This window comes from Hemiscyllium ocellatum, chromosome 14 (genome assembly GCF_020745735.1).
Source record: "Hemiscyllium ocellatum isolate sHemOce1 chromosome 14, sHemOce1.pat.X.cur, whole genome shotgun sequence".
Lineage (NCBI taxonomy): Eukaryota > Metazoa > Chordata > Chondrichthyes > Orectolobiformes > Hemiscylliidae > Hemiscyllium > Hemiscyllium ocellatum.
Window position 1 is genome coordinate 6,621,027 of NC_083414.1, and position 24,383 is coordinate 6,645,409.

Here is a 24,383-nt window from a genome sequence, read left to right on the forward strand (position 1 = left end):
AGTAACTTGAATGCAGAGTATTGAATGCAAATGGTATGATTCTTGGTAGTGTAGATGAGCAGAGAGATCTCAGTGTCCGTGTACATAGATCCCTGAAAGTTGCCACCCAGGTTGAGAGGGTTGTTTAGAAGGCATATTAATAGAAGGATTGCGTTTCGGAGCCATGAGGTCATGCTGCAGCTGTACAAAGTTCTAGTGTGGCCGTGCTTATATTGAGTGCAGTTCTGATCACCGCATTATAGGACGATGTGGAAGCTTTGGTAAGTGTTCAGAGGAGATTTACTAGCATGTTGCCTGGTATGGAGGGGAGGTCTTACGAGGATAGGTTGAGGGACTTGAGGCTGTTTTTGTTAGAAGGAGATTGAGAGGTGACTGAATTGAAACATACAAGATAATCATAGAGTTAAATTGGATTGACAGTGAGAACCTTTTTCTTGGGATGGTGATGGCTAGCCTGAGGGGGCATGGCTTCAAAATGAGGGGTGATAGATATAGGGCTGACGTCAGAGGTAGTTTCTTTACTCAGGGAGTAGTAGGGGCGTGGAATGCACTGCCTGCAGCACTTGAAGACTTGCCAACTTTACGGGCATTTAAATGGTCACTGGATAGCCATATGGACGAGAATGGGATAGTGTAGGTTCGATGGGCTTCAAATTGGTTTCACTGAGCAGCGCAACACAGAGGGCCAAGGGCCTGTACTGCGCTGTAATGTTCTGTGTTGTATGTTCTATTTGTTAAGCTAAAACAAAAGGACACATGAGGTAAAGATGTCCTTCCTTAGCTTAGAATCATAGAATTCCTACAGTGTAGAAAAAAGCCATTCAACCCAACAAATCTACATCGACCCTCTGAAGAGTAACCCACCCAGACCTATTCCCCTACTACTCTACATTCTTGATAAAGGTTTTATACCTGAAACAATGATTCTCCTGCTCCTTGGATGCTGCCTGACTGGTTGTGCTTTCCCAGCACCACCCTCTTCGATTCTACATTTCCCCCTAACTAATGCACCTAATGTACACATCCCTGAACACTGTGGGCAATGTTAGCATGACCAATCTTTCGATTCTGGGACGAAACCGTGTTAAGTTCCTTTCTCTTGAGATTCTTACACACTTGATGCAATTGCAAAACGCTAACATCTATGAACAACAATCAAATTTTATGAAACGAATACAGTACAAGCTGTGGAGAAACTATGTTTGGATCAATGTCAACTGGACCTCGAGCTTATCAGTCCAGTGAAATAATCACGACGTTATAGTATCCTGAAATGAAGTTAACCTAAACCCTAAAATTAATCTTTGGAACACTTGGAAAATTTTCATTGGCGAGAGTGTTGTTGACACTTGTCTGGAATCATGAGCCACAACCCTGGGATGACATGATGGCTCAGTGGTTAACCCTGCTGTCTCTCAGCACCAGGCACCTGGATTCAATTCCACTCTGAGGCAACTATCTGTGTGGAGTTTGCACATTCTCCTGGTGTCTGTGTGGGTTTCATTCAGGTGCTTCTATTTCCTCTCGCAGTCACAAAGATATACAAGTTAGGTAGATTGACCATGCTAAACTGTTTATAGTGTCTAGGGATGTGCAGGCCAGGTGGATTACCGACGGGAAATATGGGGACACAGGGATAGTGGAGGGGTGGTTATCAGTGGAGTACCGGTATTGACTCGATGGGCTGAATGGCCTGCTTCTGCACTGTCGAGATTCTATTCTATCATTTGATTATCTGGCACTTTCAGCCTTTATTCAAAAATAATGCTTTCAAGGTGAGTTAGAGGTTGTAGAGAAAGTTTTAGAAGGAGTGTTAAAAGCACAAGTAGACATACTCATCTTGTGAATCATTGAGGGAGAAAGAATTAATTGGTCTGGTTGTTACTGAGAGCAAAATTTGACACACACATCCTGTTGGGAAAAGCATTACTGAGGGCTAGTCAATGAATAAGGTCATGCTAAATTTGCAATTTTCCTTTGAGATGCTGCAGGCTGTTGTAAAATGTTGCCACAACACTATGGATGCTGCTCATCCATGGCTAAGGCTGAGGTTTGAACAGTGTGTAGGAGCTTTATGCGGTACCTCAGTGCATTACATCCCAGCAGCTCTCATTTCTAATATGTTGTGCCTGAAATGGAAACCAATACATTTCTGCACATTAGAGTCCTCTAATGTCAAAAACTATAACAAGACTGTCATTCTTTGGAATTTGCAGCTAATGCTAAAGATGGGGGAGGGTGTTTTATTGCTTTGCGCTGAGTTTGCTAATGCACCAAGAGCTAGGATGACACCAGATGACCAGCAGTCATGGCAAGTCCAAGCAGCAACACGTGAGACTAAGCATGTGTACATAGGTTTGTCCATAATAGTAAGATATCACTTTGTCTGTTAAATAAACCTGTTTGAGATTTTCGAGCAAATTAAACCTGAGCTACTACTTCATAGAGTCATTGAGGTGTACAGCATGGAAACAGACCCTTCAGTCCAACCCGTCCATGCCGACCAGATATCCCAACCCAATCTGGTCCTACCTGGCCCATATCCCTTCAAACCCTTCCTATTCATATACCCATCCAAATACCTCTTATATGTTGCAATTGTACCAGCCTCCACCACATCCTCTGGCAGCTCATTCCATACACATACCACCCTCTGAGTGAAAACATTGCCCCTGAGGTCTATTTTATATCTTTCCCCTCTCACCCTAAACCTATGCCTTCTAGTTCTGGACTCCCCAACCCCAGGGAAAAGACTTTGCCTATTTGCCCTATCCATGCCCTCTCATGATTTTATAAATCTCTATAAGGTCACCCCTCAGCCTCCGATGCTTGAGGGAAAACAGTCCCAGCCTGTTCAGCCTCTCCCTATAGCTCAAATCCTCCAGCCCTGGCAACATCCTTGTCAATCTTTTCTGAACCCTTTCAAGTTTCACAACATCTTTCCGATAGGAAGGAGACCAGAATTACACGCAATATTCCAAAAGTGGCCTAAGCAATGTCCTGTACAGCCGCAACATGACCTCCCAACTCCTGTACTCAATACTCTTGACCAATGAAACAAGGAACTGCAAAGGTTGAAAGTCTGAAGTAAAAATAGAAATTGCTAGAGAAACCAAACAGTTCTGTTGGCATGAAGAAGGGCCACTGAACTTTGTTGGATGTGAACTCTGGCAGCAACTGTGAGAGAAGACAGACCTGCTGAGTTGCTCTAGCAATTTGTTTTTACTAATCCATTATGAGAGTGGTAATAATGTGCTAAGAAACACAACAAGAATATATCAGAGGGTGCAATTTGGCTATTTGCAACATGTGGTCCTATCAAGGCTGTTAATATTTCCACAGCATTTTACACTGGAAAGTGAATATGGCTGAAGTATTACAGTTTATGCAATATAGTGAAAACGTGTAAGTTAATTGCACAATAGTTGCACATGAACTACCTATTACATTAGCATTTACATTCTTTTGAGACTGTGAAGGGAGGATGGAACAGAGGTACTAGGGAACTGGAATATAAGGATTGGTGTTTTGTGTGTTAGAACGTAAATAAAAGTTTATTTGCATTCCTGAGAGAGAGAGAGAGAGACAAAAGCCACTCATGGATTAAGCAGAGACAAAAATGCAGCTGATTTAGAACAGGGAAAGCTTTAGAGAGCAGCGTCCGCAGTGCAGGCCAGCACCCTGACATCCAGAATTCGGGTTAAGTTAAATCCACATGGACTCAGCAACATAGGTTTTTATCCAAAGTGTTAGAACAAACCAGGAAGGCAATTTGAACCATGATGTAGCTACTATATTGTGATCCTGACGACTGCTAACTTGGAGATTTCAAGCTTGCAAAGATCCTTTTGAGTCAATCTTTTTTAATCTTTGATTGTTGGCATGTGTACAGTTGAGGTACTGCAATTTACTTTGGCACTTCTGAATTGGAGAGCGTCAGTCAGGAGCGTCAGCAAGGGTTCCCACTCCTGATTGTTGTCATCATGAGATTGCTGTTATGAATTGCCCCTGTTACTCCGGGAGAAAGGTATATCTATTTGGTCTGTGAGGATGGGAACAGGCTTGTTCAGACTGTTTATTAGAATTTGATAGCATACCAACAATTGTTGCCAAATATTATATGAACAGTGGATGCTTGGTAAAAGAACAACAGGTCCTTCCAAAAGAAACTGAAAGGGTGTGTGGAGAGACGAGACAGAATTCTATTTTTAACACTTTTTTAAAAAATAAAAAACTTTAGAATCTAGTAATGAGACCTACGAGTGACTGCCTGAGTTTAGTTGTATGTAATTATTTAATTTCACTGCTGAGTGCCCATGACTTTGATTTTTTCAACACTCCCTGTTTGTTTCTACGTTCTGCTTTCTCCCCTTGAGGGCTGCAACAATTGCTCATGAGAAGAAACAAAGTAAAAATTCTGTTCCTGTGCATGCTTTTGTTTTAATGTATTTGTTATTCCTTAATGCATACCTCAAAGCAATTTAATTTCCAAGTCTCATTGTTGTAATAATGTGCAAAGAACAAAGGTTTTGCCAGAGAAGTAGGATCCAAGCACTTTATTCCCTCCAAGGAGATACAACTCTGTTCTTCTCATGCACATTCTATTACTATTCTAACCTCCAGAAACAAAGAAGGAATCTGCGAGTCAGGACATCTGAAATGAAAATACAAAAGGCTAGAAATACACAACAGGTTTGTTAGCATCTGAAAGAGCAATTTATGTTTTATGAATTTTATAAATATCAAGTTAAGGGTCATTTGGACAACCCCACCCTGAACTTCAAATTGGTCTTCTCTTTCAAGTGCTGGCTTAATTTGTTTTGTTCATTTCAACATTTTATGTTTATAATTTTTTAGGATGTAAACCTGGTATTGCTAAGTTGGGTGATATACTGTTCTGTAACAATGAGAATAGTATACCCTGCACCACATGAAATGTATTTTGCTGCAACTTTCAATCTGTGGTTATGATGACTGCTGTCTGGAACTTAAGCTCACTGTTTACCTAGCTGAAAACATGTATACACCAGAACAGAATTTAACCTCTTCATTAATTTTGAAGATCTCATCAAATGAAACCTCAAACAAATGAAAATTCCAGTTTAGAAAGCACGTGTTAATGGTTTAAATAGTTTTAACTATTAAGCTATGTTCAATCAAGTTTCCCTCTTTTAAACCTTTTTCAGGGCTTCCATGTATTCCTCACCATGTGTGAAGAACAGAAATGGGCTTGGATCAAAGCTTTGTCCAAAGAAAGGATTGTGCTTCTTGTTTTTGTCTTTGCTACAGCCCCTGTTCACTTCGTAAGATTTCCCTGGTCTGTATCAAATCCCTAAGCTTTTCCCTGCTCAGGCAGTTGTAAACTATGTTGTAAGACCTGAAAGAGTTAACTGACATGATGAGCAAAATTTTGTCCACCAGGATATAAAGGACTGTTTAACAGGGCTCTTGTGATGCAGAGGTAGTGTCCCTATCTCTGAACCAAGAGATCTGGATTCAAGTTCCATCTGTTCTAGAGGTATTCCAGAATAACATCTCTGAACAGGTCGAATAAAATATTCGTATGTTTACAGAGAAGTGAACTGGTTTCCAAGCTTTTGTTCTAAGTTTCAACAGCAAACTTATATACTTGGTATTATATACTTAGTCTTAAGTTTAGCCTGTTGTGTCACAGGAGACAATCATGTATCTTAAATATAATGTGAATAGCTATTAAGTAAAATGAAATAAACCCTATTTACTGTTCATAAATTGAGCCAATGTCCTGTATATAATGTTGCGTGGACATCCTTCCCCAAACAGTGTAGGTAGCTTAATCTAATAACAACAAGAAGTGTTGGTGGTGGTGGTGGTGAATATACCCAAGGCATCTCAGATGATTTCAGTCGGATGCAATATTAGAATAAATTAGTTTAAAGATTAGCAATATTTTTATATGGCTTAATTTTGTGTGTACTTGAAAGAGCTTCAGATTGGAAACACAGATCTATAGGAAAATTCAGGAAACAGTCTGCAGCCCGAGCCTAAAACATGGGGTTAATGTTTCGGGTCAGTGACATTTAATCAGAAATAGTAAATCTTTCGCCGATACTGCCTCGCCTGAATGTTGCAGCATTTTCCAATATGCAATGCATTTGCTTTTTATATTTATGAAATGGAAGTAACTGTCTTTTTGGTAAGTAGGCTTTTTAATATTACGAATTGTAGCATTGATCTCCCAAACAGGCTTACTTTGAACTGATTGAGCATTTTTTGATTTTGTTGTCTCTCCCGAAGTTGCCAAAAATGAGGAAAATCAGGCAGATGCACTTTGGAAATAATAGGACAGAGAACTTTGTTGATAATATTAGATGTAGCTTTTCAGTTATTAACAAAAGCACCTTGCATTTAAATTGACCCGGTGATGTAGAAGAACTTCGCAATTTGCTCCACTGACCACTGGGACACAAGTGGAGGTATTGGGGCACATGACCAAAAGAATGCTGAAGAGGTGAGTGGTAAAAGACAAGAAAGGTGGAAAGGTTTTGTGGAAGGAATTCCAAAGTTTAAGACCTACATAACTGAAGGCATGGCCACTAGTGGTAGATAAGTGAAAATCCTGGAGTTGGAGGACATTTATTTTGAATTACCATTTACCATTTGTCTTCATTTTAGCACCTGTCCAGGCAATATGTTGTATTATGGGTAAATTGCCTCAATACCTCCACTTGTGTGGTATCAATGTCAAGTAAATGCTATCTTTTATGTATGAACTTAGTTTCTGACTGTCAGCAGGTTATTTGTCTGGGTGTGCCATTTGATCAATTGCAGGCAAACATGGGACTCTTCTGGCATATAAGACTGATGCTATGTAGCATATTGATGAACTGAATCATTGAGAGAGTTACTGATAGACTGGGGTTTAATCAATTCCAAATTGAGCTATCTGATGAACTCTACTTTGGAAGCAAAGGTAATAAGAAAGATCCATCCAAAAGAAAGAAAGGATTCTGCTGATAAGAGTTCTGCTGATAAGAGTTGTGTCTGGCATGCCAACTTCTACCTTTGCAGAATCTGAGTGCCAACTCTAAAACTTTTATCTCCCTCTGGACCAGTTGTCCCAATGCCAAACATTAAGCAGTTGCTTCTAGGACTGTCACTGGCCTCATCTCCTGCAGTGATCTACCCACCATTAGCTTCTTCACCTCATAGTCCCCCAACCCTGAACAGCTTGCTTCTATAGCAGTTCTGAGGAAGTGTCATACTGGACTCTGTTTCTCTGTCCACAGATTGTGCCAAACCTACTGTGTTTCTCCAACACTTTCAGTTTTAAGTCAGTAAGATCTATTGTTGGCTTGCCTAATTTGAATGCCTCTTGCTGTCTGGTTGCGCTGTAGGATGATGGGAAAAAATATTTTTGGCTTTAAGAACTGTGAGGGAGAAGGGATTTGAAGCAAATAAAGTCAAAGAGGAACTGCAGTTCACCACCTTGAACTCCATCTCATTGCTGCAGGTATGAAAAAGAGGCACTGGTGAAAGAAGAGATGTCCAAGCTTGCTCCACAAGAACAAGCGGTTGCCAATGCTGACCTCAAAGAGCAAGTGATCTCAACTGAGGAGCAAAAGAACATCAAACAGCTTGTAAGTCAGTTATGGGGAAATTACAATTTGAAGGACTTGGTTAATAATATCAATTATGCCTTTCCAGTTTTTCCATGCTATTTTTCTCCATGACATGGCCTGAGGCTGTACACTGGTGCTCAGCCGTGACACCTTAACAGAGAGTGATGAAGCATTTGTCAGGCATCTTACCACTGGCTGAACAATTTGGAAATACAGTCATTCTGTGCTGCTGTGTACACCTCTCAGTTGCCAGATTATTGCGAAAATGTTGATGAGAGATGAATACCAGCACCCAGGGACTCTGGTTTGTGGAGTGTCTTATTAGAAAAAAATGACGGACTGTCTAATTCCCAGACTGGATTAAGTTACCTTAATCAGATGCTGGAGATCAGAGTTGAAAGTGTGGTGCTGGAAAAACACAGCAGGTCAGGCAGCATCCGAGGAGCAGGAGAATCAATGTTTCAGGCATAATCTCTTCATCAGCCTTATTCCTGATAAAGGGCTTTTTCTTGAAACTCTCCTGATCCTTGGATGCTGCCTGACCTGCTGTGCATTTTCAGCACCACACTCTCGACTAAGTTATCTTAATCTGTTAAGGGTAGCAACTGGACCATTGTGAATAGCCTCAATATGCAAGATGTTATGAAATTAACTGGATCATTGCCTTCATTGGTGTCCATTAACCTGGGCTGCAAAGTCTGTCTGTGGACATCAGGTAAAACGAGGCTTGCTTGCAGTTTTGGTTCAGTACCCTTCCTACACTCATAATGTGGGCTTACAGATGAACAGTGGATGCTTGAATAAGGAATAAGGGACTACTGTATTTGTACCTCAATAAGAGTCCATGCTTTCCTGGCCCTTTCATCAAAAATCTATGTGTTAATTAGGGTCAGTAGGAACTGTAGTATTGATCAAATGGTGCAATGTTTTCAGTTTCTAGATGGCTTGAAAACTGTGGTTATTGGAACTCTGATACTTATGCAAAGAACAAGGAACAATACAACACAGGAAATGCTGTTCAGCCCTCCAAGCCTGCACCGATCCATATCCTTTATCTAAACCTGTCACCTATTTTCTAAGGATCTATATCCCTCTGCTCCCTGCCCATTCATGTATCTGTCTAGATACATCTTAAATGATGCCATCGTTCACGCCCCTACCACCTCTGCTGGCAGCGCATTCCAGGCACCCACCACCCTCTGCGTGAAGAACTTTCCACATATATCTCCCCTAAATGTTTCTTCTTTCACGTTGAACTTGTGACCCCTACTAATTGAGTCCTCCACTCTGGGGAAAAAGCTTCTTCCTATCCACCCTGTCCACACCTCTTACGGTTTTGTAGGCCGCAATCAGGTATCTCCTCAACCTCCTTCTTTCCAATTAAAATAATCTTAATCTACTCAACCTCTCCTTCTAGCTAGCACTCTCTCGACCAGGCAACATCCTGGTGAACCTCCTTTGCACCCTTTCTAAAGCATCCACATCCTTTTAGTAATGCCGTGATCAGAACTGTACATAGTATTCCAAAAGTGGCCGAACCAAAGTCTTTTATACAACTGTAAGATGACCTGCCAACTCTTGTATTTAATATCACCCCGCGCTGGCCTATTACCTGCCCTCGACCTCTTAATTTCCAACTGCCACCGGGACCTGTCTACCCCCCTTCCCCACTCTAACTTCTCACCCTCACAGCGCACAGCCCTCCAATCCCTCTGCTCCAATCCCAACCTCACCATTAAGCCAGCGGATAAAGGGGGTGCAGTGGTAGTCTGGCGCACTGACCTTTACACCGCTGAAGCTAAACGCCAACTCGTGGACACCTCTTCCTACTGCCTCCTAGACCATGACCCCACCCCCCCATCACCAAACCATCATCTCCCAGACCATACAGAACCTCATCACCTCAGGAGATCTCCCACCCACAGCTTCCAACCTCATAGTCCGGGAACCCCGCACTGTCCGGTTCTACCTCCTTCCCAAGATCCACAAGCCTGACCACCCTGGCCGACCCATTGTCTCAGCATGCTCCTGCCCCACTGAACTCATCTCTTGTCCTCAACACTGTCCTATCCCCCCTCATCCAGGAACTCCCCACATATATTCGAGACACCACCCACGCCCTCCACCTCCTCCAAGACTTCTGTTTCCCCGGCCCACAACGCCTCATCTTCACCATGGATATCCAATCCCTCTACACCTCCATCCGCCATGACCAGGGCCTTCACGCCCTCCATTTTTTCCTCTCCAGACTTCCCCAACAGTACCCTTCCACCGACACTCTCATTCGTTTGGCCAAACTGGTCCTTACCCTTAACAATTTCTCCTTTGAACCCTCCCACTTCCTCCAGACCAAAGGGGTAGCCATGGGCACACGTATGGGCCCCAGCTATGCTTGTCTCTTTGTTGGCTACGTACAACAGTTGATCTTCCGTAATTACACTGGCACCATTCCCCACCTCTTCCTCCGCTATGCTGATGACTGCATTGGCGCCACCTCGTGCTCCCGCGAGGAGGTTTAGCAATTCATCAACTTCACCAACACATTCCACCCTGACCTCAAATTTACCTGGACCATCTCTGACACCTCCCTCCCCTTCCTGGACCTCTCCATCTCCATTAATGATGACCGACTTTACACGGACATTTTTTACAAACCCACTGACTCCCACAGCTACCTGGATTACACCTCTTCCCACCCTATCTCTTGCAAAAATGCCATCCCGTATTCCCAATTCCTCAGCCTCCGCCGTATCTGCTCCCAGGAGGACCAGTTCCACCATAGAACACACCAGATGGCCTCCTTCTTTAGAGACCACAATTTCCCTTCCCACGTGGTTAAAGATGCCCTCCAGCGCATCTCGTCCACATCCCGCACCTCTGCCCTCAGACCTCACCCCTCCAACCGTAACAAGGACAGAACGCCACTGGTGCTCACCTTCCACCCTACCAACCTTCGCATAAACCAAATCATCCGCTGACATTTCTGGTACCTCCAAAAAGACCCCACCACCAGGGATATATTTCCCTCCCCACCCCTTTCCGCCTTCCGCAAAGACTGTTCCCTCCGTGACTACCTGGTCAGGTCCACGCCCCCCCTACGACCCACCCTCCCATCCTGGCACTTTCCCCTGCCACCGCAGGAACTGTAAAACCTGTGTTCATACCTCCTTCCTCACCTCTATCCAAGGCCCTAAAGGAGCTTTCCACATCCATCAAAGTTTTACCTGCACATCTACTAATATCATTTATTGTATCCGTTGCTACCGATGCGGTCTCCTCTGCATTGGGGAGATAGGCGCCTCCTAGCAGAGCGCTTTAGGAAGAATCTCCGAGATACCCGCACCAATCAACCACACAGCCCCGTGGCCCAACATTTCAACTCCCCCTCCCACTCTGCCGAGGACATGGAGGTCCTGGGCCTCCTTCACCGCCGGTCCCTCACCACCAGACGCCTGGAGGAAGAACGCCTCATCTTCCGCCTCAGAACACTTCAACCCCAGGGCGTCAATGTGGACTTCAACAGCTTCCTCATTTCCCCTTCCCCCACCTCATCCTAGTTTCAAACTTTCAGTTCCCCCCATGGCTTGTCCGGACTTGTCCAACCGGCGTATCTTCTTTTCCACCTATCCACTCCATCCCCTCCTCCCTGACCTATCACCTTCATCCCTTCCCCCACTCACCCATTGTACTCTATGCTACTTTCTCCCCACCCCCACCCTCCTCTAGCTTATCTCTCCATGCTTCCAGCTCACTGCCTTTATTCCTGATGAAGGGCTTTTGCCCGAAACGTCGATTTCGCTGCTCGTTGGATGCTGCCTGAACTGCTATGCTCTTCCAGCACCACTGATCCAGAATCTGGTTTCCAGCATCTGCAGTCATTGTTTTTACCTACTTAATACCCTGTCTGATGAAGGGAAACATGCCATATCTGTTCTTGACCACTCTACTTACCTGCATTGCCACCTTCAGGGAACAATGGACCTGAGTACCCAGATCTCTCTGTACATCAATTTCCCCAGAGCTTTTCCATTTACTGTATAATTCGCTCTAGAATTGCATCTTCCAAAATGCATCACCTCGCATTTGTTTGGATTGAACTCCATCTGCCATTTTGCTGCCCAACTCTCCAATCTATCTATAATTTGCTGTATTATGCCACAGGTAATTAGAGCCAATTAAGATTTCAACAGTGACTTTCTTCTCAGCTCTTAACAACATTGTTCTATTTTAGGTCACATTATTGTGGCTTGGTTGCTTATAATTGAACTCTTACCCAGTTATTCCCTTGCCTAATACTGTCTCTTGTGGTTCGTCTGTGTGGTTCCTTGTTGTTGTAACTGAATTCAGTGAAGATGGAAGCAAAAGTTAAATGTCTGTACTTTAAGTATGAAAGTTCAATACTGTTGCCTTTGGGATTATATTTGTATTGCAAAACAAAATGTCTTGTTTGTGAAATTCGGTACACAAATTTCTCTGTATTTAATGTTTTTTGATCACGCTATTCCCTTGTAACTCTACTTTTATTGAAGTCAAAATCACAAAGGACATCAGAACTTCAATATAAGTCATGGGAAGGTGATCACAAAGACTTGCTGATCTGCAGGTGGTTAAAAATTATTCTCAAATAAGCCTTGCATTGTCTGCAAATTTTCAAATCAATTTGTCCTGAGGTGATATTTTGCACCTCTAGAGCAGGTAGGATTTAAATTTGCAACTCCTGGCTCGGAGGTAGGGATGTTATCTCCCAGCCTTAAGAGCCCAGTTATTTTGCATTGTCTATGTTTTCTGATCCTTGCTTTCTGCTCTTATATGTTGAATTTTACATGCATGCTTGCCTTCATACTGATGTGCTGTGACATGATATGCGGATGATATTCCATGACATATTTATGATGATACTATGGCTTTAAGAGATGTATTTTGTCCTTTTTTTTGGAAAGTGGTTTTGTGACAGAGGTGCTGAGTTGTCTCTTCCAAGCCAATAAAATAAACAGTTTGTGAGGCTTTGGGTTCCTTTTAAAGTTAGAACAATAGAAGCAGTATGAATGGGTGGAGTTAGGCTCCTACACAAACAGGGTTCATTTGTTGGAGGTTTGAAGTTGGCCGTGGAAGCTAGTATACGTCCTTGTTGGCCACAGCAAAAAGCTGGAGTTTTCTCTTTCTGCAAGAATTTTCTGTTGGTGCTCCTTTCTCTTAGACTGGAGAAACATCACATGTGGGACTATCTATTTTGCTGAATTTGCCTTTGCCAAGGTTGTGCTAATGGGATATTACTATATTGGAACATTTACTGTTTAGTAATTAAATAGTCATTCTGTTATGTTTTCTAATTGAGTTAAATTTATACCTATTATTCTTTCTTTTGTTTGTATTTTAACTGCGTGTAAGAATAAAATGTTTTTTGCTTAAAGCTGAGTAGCATGATCAATTAAATTACATCTGAAATACAGCACCTTACACTTGCCTTTAAATAAGATAAAACTTAGGATCTAGGCTATTTCCTTGATGTATTTGAAAGGGGTTTCGTCTGGTCCATAGCATGCTGTGATAAATGTGGGTCATGTCATGTTGAAGAATTGAATAAACTTTCATTACAGCACTTGATATCAACATATTTACATTACAATCACAGATACTTGTGTGTCTGAGTCAAGCAAAGCAATTCAAATATACAGTGGCAGGCTTCTCTCAGTGTGTCATGCTGCAAGAGAACAGAGTTCAGTAGTTCATCCAGAAAAAGAGAGCCCAGAAATTCGCGAGGCTTCTTCAATGGCAACTTCCAAGCCTGTGGTCATGAACATCAGGAAAGGAAGTTTTCAACCCATGTTTGCCACACAGAGGCAAGAGGCTGGCTAGGGAAAGGGTAGCTGCACTCAAGGACAAAGGAGAGAATTTCTATCTGGACAGAAGGTGAAGTCACATGGGATCTGTAGTGAGCTGGTAAGATTGATACAGAACTGGCTTAGTGAAAGAAGACAGAGAGCAGTGATGGAAAGGTGTTATTTCTGACTGGAGATCTCTGATGGTGTTCCAATGAACATAAATGATTTTGAGAAGAATGTAGATAATTTGTTTAGTAAGTTTACTGACACAACGATTGTGGGAGCTATGGATAGTGAGGAGGATTGCCAGAAGATATTGCAGGAATTAGATAGGCTGGGAACTTGGGTGGAGAAATGACAGATTAAATCTATGTCATGCATTTTGAAAGGTCTAATGCAGGACGGAAGTACAGAAAATGGTAGAAACCATTGAAGCATTACCATAGAGAGAGAGATCGAAACTGATCCAAAGTTTCCTGAAAGTGGCAACACAAGTGGATAAGGTGGTCAACAAGGTATATGTTATTGTTGCCTTCATTGGTTGAGGCATGAGGCATTGGTAAGTCATGTTGCAGCTGTATAGAACTTTGATTAGGCCACATTTTGAATATTGTGTGCAGTTCCAATTGAAAATGCGTTGCTGGTTAAAGCACAGCAGGTCAGGCAGCATCCAAGGAATAGGAAATTCGATGTTTCGGGCATAAGCCCTTCATCAGGAATGAAGAGAGGGTGGCAGGCAGGTTAAGATAAAAGGTAGGGAGGAGGGACTTGGGGGTCATCTCATTCCCAGGTCATCTCCTCTGCACAGAAACTCTATCTCCAGCATCTGCAGACCTCATTTTTTACCCGAAGATTTTAACCTTCTGCGAATCCTCTGGCAACGATGCCTTCCTTGAAGAAGCTCTCTTCCTCCCTCTACAAGGATTTCAGTGAGTCTCTCTCTCACTGCACCCCCCAGGTCATCTCCTCTGCACAGAAACTCTCCCCAAGTCCCTCCTCCCTACCTTTTATCTTAACCTGCCTGCCACCCTCTCCTCATTCCTGATGAAGGGCTTATGCCCGAAACGTCAAATTTCCTATTCCTTGGATGCTGCCTGACCTGCTGTGCTTTAACCAGCAATGCATTTTCAACTGTGATCTCCAGCATCTGCAGACCTCATTTTTAACCTGCAGTTCCAATTGCCAGACTATCAGAAGGATGTGGAGGCTTTGGAGAAGGTGCAGAAACAGTTTACCAGGACTTTGCCTGGTTTGGAGGCCATTAGTGATGTGGAGAGATTGGACAAACTTGGTTTGTTTTCATTTGAATGGTGGAGACTGAGAAAAGTTTGCTTGATGGAAGTTTACAAAGTTCCGACAGAAATGGATAGAATGGATAGTTGGAATCTTTTTTTCTCAAGGTAGAAATGTTAATAAATCATATTACAGGTTTAATCTAAGAGGGGTAAGGTTTAAAAAAGATGAGAGGGGCAAGAGTTTTACACAGAAAGTGGTAAGTGCCTGGAATGTGCTGCCAGAGGAGGTGGTAGAACCAGATACAATAAAATGTTCAAGAGGCATCTTGACAGATACATGAATAAGCAGGGAACAGAGAGATATAGACCTCATAGAGACAAAGGGCTTTTAGTTTAGTAAGGTGTCGTGTATTGGCAGTCTTGGTGGGCCAAAAGGCCTATTCCTGCACTGTGCTGTTCTGTTCTGTGAAGTTCTCGGGATTAATGCCATTTTGTGTAGTAGTCTGATACTATGCATACATGGAGATTTGTCATTTGCACATGCAGGACCAGATATTTGTTATGAGAAGAAACTGTACATTTGTAGTAAAGCATTTGAAATAACTGTCAAACTGGCCTGCCTGCCTGTCTATCTGGATGTATTTTCACATTTGGATGGATTTTACAATGAATATTTTTGAAAGTTTTTTCCTTTGTACTATTTATCTATCTCGGATTCAAGGCACAAATGGATAAATTTCTTGTCAAAAGAGGGATTTTTCTGCTAATTCAGTCGATGAAACATCTGAACCTAAAGGAAAAAAGAGCATGAACTGTTCAGTGATAGTATAATGAGAGCATGAGAGCTATCTGGCCTTTGGATTTTCATGGACAGGAAGTACGACTTGCCCCTTATCTCATTTGCAGAGAGAAGTTGGCAAACACTGTGGTGGTACCATGTAAGTTAAGACGCCATTTACAGTTGAAACATCATGTCTTCCAAACAAGCATATTTAGTACTTCAAAAGATTGAGAAGACAAAATATCAAGCTGAACCAATGTCTGATGGAGTATGTATGGGTATCAGATTACACTGCAGAGTTAAGTACCTTGACAAAATTCTACTCTCTGATTTTACAGTTAAATGGCGAATTGATGACATGACTGTTGATATTGAAGAGGTGCTGCAAAAGAAGTTAGTCATTACTGGGAAGTTTTGTAGGAACTTTTTTGAAGCTACCAAACAGGACTACTTGCATGCCAAACAGCACAGATAGCAAGTTGGAGGCAGAGCTACACAACCCCACGACTAACAAATCAGATCTAAGCTGTCCAGTCCAACCACATCCAGTCGTGAGTGGTGGTGAGCAATTAAACTACTCACTGGAGGAGGAAGCTGCACAGATATCCCCATCCTCAATAATGAGGGAACCCGACACATCAGTGCAAAAGATAAGGCTGAAGCATTCAAAACAATCTTGTGCCAGAAGGGCCAAGTGGATGATTCATCTCAGCCACCTCCAGTAGTCCCCCAGCATTACAGATACCAATCTTCAGTCAATTCAATTCAGTCCACTTGATATCAAGAAATGGCTGAAAGCACTGGATGCTGCGAAAGCAGTGGGCCTGACAACATTTTGGCAATAGTACTGAAGACTTGTGTTCTGGAACTTGCACTTCCCTGGTTGAGCTTTTCCAGTACTGTTACAACACTGACATCTAATCGACAATGTGGAATACTGCCCAGATATGTCCTGTATACAAAGAATGACAAATCCACCTGTCCAGACACAGCCCTATCAGTCTGCTCTCGGTCATGAGTGATGTGATGGAAGGTGTCATATCAACAATACCATCAAACAGCACCTGCTCAGCAATAACCTGCTAAGAGATTCTCGCTTAACATCAAAGACGCATTTGACTTGAATGTGATGTCAACTGGAAAACTGGAATTACTGGGAATAAAACTCCTGCTGGTTGGAGTCATACCTGACCCAAAGAAAAAGATGATTGTGGATTTTGGAAGTCAGTCATCTAAGCTCAGTGATTTCTCTGCAGGAGTTCCTGAGGGTAGCAGCTCAGCCCAACCATCTTCAGCTGCTTCAACAGTGATTTTCCCTCTAGAAATGGGATGAACACCGTTTACAGCTCCTTAGATACTGAAGCAGTCCATGTTCAAATGCAATAAGATCTGGTATATATCCAGGCTTTGATCTTTCTTGTGTCCCATGAACACCATCAGATTGCTCGCTGACTGTCCACAAGATGAATGAGATCTGTTGGCCACACTTGAAGTTTTGCATGCTGACTCTTGTTTTCCAAACTGCTTGCTGTCCCTATTCATATGGTGCTCCCAGAGATGACCGGTTAGCTAGGTCCTATTGTAGAATGAAAGCAGACAGTGTGCTGCTGCTTTGAAACGGATTGTGATCCGACCTTGATTCCTATTTCCAGAAATGTTCAAATTTGGAAGGATTCAGCTCATGTAGTATAATATGAGGCAGGTGGAGGGATAAGAAAAATTGTAGTAAGTTGCCTCTCATAAAAATATTATCAGGGTCTCGCAAGAAGGGAGCAATGCTCTAAGAGAGTTCTCAAAGCTTTTTAAAATTGTCCTTCTGGCTGTCACTATTTCCTGATTCACCTTGTCTTCTCTCTCTTAATTTTTCAACTTTGAAGTTTTGCATGATGGACTTGGGATTTATACTGATATTCTTATCCATTTAGTAACCTTGAGGTGTTGCTCTCCCTTCCCATAGTGGAGTAGATTATGGCATGAAATGGAAAACAGGGAATGGAAATATAAGAAGAGTGGGTTAGAAGCCACATCAAATGAACACCGATTACTGTACCAGCAATCGGAATTAGCTTTATATGTGTGGCATCTCGATTAATTGGAACTGCTCTTATCTTGGATTAGATTTGAGTGCGACTCCAGGACGTAATTACTTAATCTAGACAGACATTAAACTGAGTGCTGCATTTTCTGAGATGCAATCAATTGGATGAGTTACAAGTTCCTGACTGCATCTTCTAGTCATTCAGATAGTTCTGAATGTTCCCTTGGCACAAATAGTTCTTCTGATTTACTCTTTTTTTCAACTGATAAGATAAATCATCAGTTATCAATTTTTTTTTAGTGGAATGTAGAGTTGCAAATGGATGCTTTGTTTCCTTACGTAATGCGAAAATTGCATTCCAAAAAATTAATCCATCCTGTTGGTAAAGGAGGGACCATATGAATGCAATTTTTCTTTTTAAAGGTACATTGTGTGTAACACAGTCTGCTTAATAAATGCCTCCTGTGCTGCAAAGTTCTCTGGTTGAAGCACAGTCTTCTGATAGAGTTTTGGAAATGATTTCATGCATGTGGAATTTTCATAACATGATGTACCCATTCTCTGTTGTGGGCAGAAATTTTCATGAAGTGATGTACCCGTTTTAACTGTAAAAAGGAATCCAGCAGAATACATCTTCATTCTGTTCTTGCATTCTGGCAGGGTAATGAAGTGCTAGTAGTTACAAGTTTTCAATAAAGGTGAAAATGATTTGAATTGATGAATGATGGAAAAATCAAGAATATTATGTATATTGTTATTTATGAATGCCATTCATGGCCTAAGGATATCAAAAAGTGCTTTACAGCAATGGAGAAATTTCAAAATGGAATCACTGCTGTATTGGGAACTTAGCAGCCAACTTACACTCAGCACGCTCTCACAACCCAATCATCTGTTTTGACTAAAAGGGTGTGTTGTTTTCTTCTTACAGTATATTTGCACCAAATGAATTTGACACAATTGACCAGCTGGTAACCCTGCTTTGTGTATAGTAAGCTTGTGAACTTCATTTCGAGATTTTACGTTTGCTGGTCTATGTTGTCAGTGAACCTTTCTTCCCTTCTTTATGAGACCCTTTGCAGTTGTGTGGTTTATTGTTCATTGAATATTAATGTGGTTTACATGTAGATTGCTGCTTACATTTCTAATAATCAAGACTGCACTCAGACTATAGATACGATTTTCCAATTCAAAGCAATTTGAATTTAATGTGAGTAAAACTGAAGGAGTATTCCAAGATAAAGCTTTGTCAAATGTGTTTCCTTAACCAAGCCTTAGAAGTTATAACTACATTCCCACTTTATACTTTTTGATTTATCATTATTGCATGTACTTAGGTGCAGTGAAAAGTTTTGTTTTGCATGCTGTACAGGCAGATCAAACCATACAAAATGTAGGGTAATAGAACAGAGCAAGGAAGAAAATGTTACGGCTGCAGAGAAGATGCACACAGAGCGAGATCACATTTAAATTTAATATTTGAGAGATCCATTCAGAAGTCTAATAATAGCGGGGAAGAAGCTGTTCTTGAAACGTTGGTATGTGTGTTTAAACTTTTGTATCTTCTGCCTGATAGAAGAAGTTGGAAGACATTATAACCGGGGTGGGTAGGAGGGGTCTTTGATGATGTTGGCTCCCTTTCTGCAATAATGAGAAATGTAGATAGTGTCAATAGATGGAAGGTTGGCTCATATGATGTATTGGTCTGTGATCACAACTCTCTGAAGTTTCTTATGGTCTTGGGCAGAGCAGTTGCTGTACCAAACCATGATGTGTCCAGATAGAATGCTTTCTGTGATGCATCAGTAAAAATTGGTCAGAGTCTTGTGATTGGGGCAATCTCCTGCAGATTGAAAGCTATAACTTGTTTGCTGTTGGCTTCAGTAGACCTCTTCATATTCTGTTTATTTCACAATGTAGCAACAGTGAATGGCTGAACCTTATAATACATTGCTGTTGGGTATTTTCAAGGTCTGTGGGAGCAAACGCCATTGCATGAGAAGTTTAGGTCAATGTATAATTATCATTGGTCAGTTGATAAATATGGTCATTTTTATATATTAACTGCTTAATTAAATATTGCTCAGTAAGTGCACTTTATACTGATTATTTTGAAAGTTGCACATGTGGACGACCTTCTGCCTGTTTTGTGTGGATTTCATAATACAAAGGTTTTGCTGGTCAGACTTGGTTTTCTCTGTTTAAGTGTTTGTCTCCCCATTGCATAACTCCTGGGTGAAATTGCTGATGATTATGTTGCAGTGGCTGCCAGCCATCCCTTAACTTGTTCTTCTGATGTTTGCAATCTGTTTGTCCATGGAAACTGACATGGCCAAGCTAGGTCTCTTCTTCTGATATCCACACACTCAAAACTATGCAGCAGGACTTGCTCCTGGATAGTAACCAAAAGCAGGGAGTCTAGTTGATGTTTCGTCTGAAATCAGTTAACTGAAAGATATTCTTGTGAGATTATTAGATGAGCTGTTTGAAAGTCCCTTCCAAATCTGTACTGTGCTAAAGCTGTACTGTGACAAGAGATTGAAGACAAATTAAACAATTGATAGAATCTAACCTGAAGGGAAAATCTTCAGCTTCTTGGTATTAATGTGATGAAGGGAATCTTCCTGCCCTGAATACTGGCCAGTTATATAAAACAAACTTATGCTGTTACTGGAGGCACCTCTTTAATGTTATCAGTTGCTGATTTGTCACCATTTGTCCTCTGCTTCCTTGTCCAGTCCATCTAAGCTGTATTGATAGAACTATATCCAGTGGAATTTAATCAAAGGTTTAATTCAAATCGGTTATCTGCAAAAGCCAATTGGGCTTGGTGTATATCCATCCGTGTTGAAAAGTGTGACATTGGAAAAGCACAGCAGGTCAGGCATCATCCGAGGAGCAGGAGAATTGACGTTTCGGATATAAGCCCTCCATCAAGAATATTTGGGGGGGGGGTGGCATTTGAGGGAATGGGGCTGAGAGATAAATAGGATGGAGGGGTGGGGCTGGGGTGAGAGGTAGCTGGGAAGACAATAGATAGTTGCAGTGGAGGTGATGCTGATAGGTCAGAGTGGAGGGTGGAGTGGATAGGTGGGAAGGAAGATGGACAGGTGGAACAGTTCTAGAGGGCGGTGCCAATTTGGAGGATTGGATATGGCATGAGGTGAGGCAGAGGAGATGAGGAAACTGGTGAAATCAACGTTGATGCTGAATGGTTGGAGGCTCCCAAGGCGAACAATGAGGCGTTCTTCCTCCAGGCGTCGGGTGCTAGGATTTGGTGGTGGAAGATGCCCAGGAATTGCATGTTCTTGACGGAGTGGTAGGAGGAGTTGAAGTGGTTGGCCACAGGGTGCTGGTGTTGTTTGCACATGTCTCAGAGATGTTCCCTGAAACATTCCGCGAGTTGGCATCCTGTCTTCCCAATGTAGAGCAGATCACGTTGAGAGCAATGGACAGAATAGATTAGGTGTTTGGATGTGCTGGAAAATCTCTGCTAGATGTGGAAGGATCATGGGGGTCTTGGATGGAGGTGAGGGGAGAGGTGTGGGCGCAGGTTTTGCAGGTCCATGCTCCCCACCAAACTACCTCCCGGCACCTACCCTTGCTGCTGCAAGAGATGCAAAACCTGCACCCACACCTCCTCACTCACATCTGCCAAGGCCCCTCAAGATCCTTCCACATGCGGCAGAGATTTTCCTGCACATCCAAACACCTCTGTTCCTCTCAATGTGGTCATCTGTACTTTGAGGAGACAGGACGTTTCAGAGAACATCTCTGGAACGCAGCCACCTACCAACCCCACCACCCTGTGGCCAACCACTTCAATTCCCCCTCCCATTCCGCCAAGAACATGCAGGTCCTAGGCCTCCACCACCAAATCCAAGCCACCTGAAGCCTGGAGGAAGAACACATCAACTTCTGCCTTGGGACCGTCCAACCACACGGCATCAATGTCGATTTCACCAGTTTCCTTGCCTCCCCTCCCCCCACCTCACCCCAGATCGAACCCTCTAACTTGGAACCGCCCTCTTGAGCTGTCCCACATATCCATTTTCCTTCCCACCTATCAGCTCCATCTTCCCCTCTAACTTATCACCATCACCCCACCCTTAGCTGCATCTACTTATCACCTTCCCAGCTACCTCACACCCCACCATCACCCTCCTATTTCTCTCTCAGCCCCCGTTCACCCCCCCCCACCCCAACATTGTTCATGATGGGCTTATGCCCGAAACATTGAGTCTCCTGCTCCTTGGATGCTTCCTGACCTGCTGTGCTTTTCCAGCGCCACATGTTTTAACTCTGATCTTCAGCATCTGCAATCCTCACTTTCTCCTGGTCGTATATCCACCTCTGGTGTTCTGCCTGTTTTGCCCACTACTCAAATGAAATTGTGAGCGCCAGTAATTCAAAGAGCAATTGATTCACAAACCAGCAGTTAAAACTGTAAGGACAAGGAGAATTGATTGATCTATACGTGAGAGTCCCTTACTTTCATGAACTGAACAAATAGGTTATGTCACTTAAGCGGTTGCACTTTTTAATATTGTGCAATACTATGCTTCTTTTGATGCCTCCGTTTGGATTATTCACAGCATTGTTACCAGTATCATAATCCATTTGTGGCTTCTCAGATTTGTAAGGAGGAATCATAGAAACCCTATATTGTGGAAACAGGCCATTTGGCCCATTGAGTTCACACTGATCCTCCAAAGTGCATCCCATCCAGACTCAACCCCTACCCTATTCCTGTAACTCTGCAATTTCCAAGGCCAATCATAGGAACCATAGGAGCAGACATTAGGCCATTCATCCCATCAAGTCTACTCTGCAATTCAATCATGACTGATAGGTTTTCCAACTCTATTCTTTCCACTTTCTCCTCAAAATCTTTGATCCCCTTCGTAATCAAGAGCTTGGCTATCTCTGCCTTAAATATACTCAATGGCCTAGCCTCCACAGTCCTCTGTGGAAATGAATTGTACAGATTCACCACACTTTGGCTAAAGAAGTTTCTCCTTATCTCTGTTCTAAAGGTTTTTACCTTTACTCTAAGGCTGTATCCTTGAGTTGCCATCTCTCCTGCCAATGGAAACATCTTCTCAATGTCCACTCTGTCCAGACTGTTCAGCATTCTTAAGTGTTAATCAGACCCACCTCCCAAATCCTTCTAAATTCCATCGAATATAGTCCCCAAGTCCTCAAACATGCCTCATTGTTAAGCCTTTCACTCCTGGGATCATTCTCATGAAAGTCCTCTGGACCCGCTCAAGGGCCAATACATCCTGAGGTATGGGGCCCAAAATACTTTAAATGTGGTCTGACCAGAGCCTTTTAGAACCTCAGAAGTACATCCCTACTTTTATATTTTAGTGCTCTCGAGATGACTGATAACACTGTATTGCCTTCCTAATTACTGACTCAACCTGCAAGTTTACCTTAAGAGAATCTTAGACTAGGACTCCAAAGTTCCTTTGTACTCCAGATTTCTAAATTGTTTTCCTCATTTACAAAATAATCCATGCCTCTATTCTTCCTACCAAAGCACATGACCTCATACTTTCCTACATTGTAATTTTATCTGCGACTTCTTAGCCCACTCTCCTAACCTGTCTAAATCTTGCTGTAGCCTCCCTGCCTCCTCAATGTTACCTGCCCTTCTACCTATCTTTGTTTCATCTGCAAACTTAGCCAGAATGCCCTCAGTTCCTTCATCCAGATCATTAACGTATAAAGTGAAAAGTTGTGGTCTCAACACTAATCCCCTGTGGAACACCGCTAGTTACTGGCTTCCATCCTGAGAAGGAGCCTTTTATCCCTATTCTCTGCCTTCTGCCAGACAGCCAATCTTCTATCCATGCTAGTACCTTGCCTCTAACACCATGGGCCGTTATCTTACTCAGCAGCCTCATGTGTGGCAACTTATGAAAGATTTTCTGGAAGTTCAGATTGAAAACATCCATTAGCTCTCCTTTGTCTAACTTGCTTGTTACCTCCTCAAAGAATTCTAACAGATTTGTTAGGCATGTCCTCCCCTTGATGAAATCATGCTGATTTTGCCTTATTTTACTATGCGCATCCAAGAATTCAGAAATCTCATCCTTCATAATGGACTCCAAAACCTTACCGATGACTGAGGTCAGGCTAATAAGCCCATCTTTTGCCTCACTCCCTTCTTAAGGAGGGCGGTTGCATTAGTAATTTTCCAATCCTCTGGGACCCTCCCTGATACTAGAAAGATCACTACTAAAGGCTCTACCATCTCTTCAGCTATCTTCTTCAAAACTGTAGGGTATAGACCGTCTGGTCCAGGTGATATATCCATGTTCAGACCTGTCAGTTTTTCTAGCACCTTTTACTTGGTGATAGCTACCATACTCATTTCTACCCCCCAACTCCTGAATTTTTGGGATATTACTCATGTCTTCCACTTTGAAGACTTACTCAAAGTACTCTTTCAGTTCCTCAGCCATTTCTTTGCTCCCCATCACCAGTTCTCTAGCATCATTTTCCAGCGGCCCAATGTCCATTTCTGCCTCTTTTTTTGCCCTTTATATATCTAAAGAAGCACTTGCAATCTTCCCCAACATTACTGTCTAACGTACCCTCATATTTAATCTTCTCTCTCCTACATAGAACCCCTATAATGTGGAAACAGGCCATTTGGCCCACAATGACCCTCTGAAGAGTAATCCACTCAGACCCGTTACCTTATCCTGTTACTCTACATTTCCCAGACTAATGCACCTAACCTACACATTCCTGAATACTTTGAGCAATTTAGCATGGTCAGTTCACCTAAACTGCACATCTTTGGATCTTACTTTATTGTCGTCTGTTGCTCTTCAAAGGCTTCCCAATCCTTTGGCTTCCCACTGCTCTAGGCCACATTATATCCTTTCTCTT

The 24,383-nt window shown here is 42.5% G+C and overlaps 1 protein-coding gene across 1 annotated transcript in view; it reads left to right on the forward strand.

The window, feature by feature from the left end:
• Positions 1 to 24,383, forward strand: part of LOC132822058 (MICOS complex subunit mic25-like) — a 544,468-nt gene that overhangs the window by 27,328 nt on the left and 492,757 nt on the right. The window contains exon 4 of the mRNA XM_060835068.1: positions 7,493 to 7,619. Coding sequence (XP_060691051.1) covers positions 7,493 to 7,619 — 127 coding nt within the window. The remainder of the gene's footprint in view (positions 1 to 7,492; positions 7,620 to 24,383) is intronic.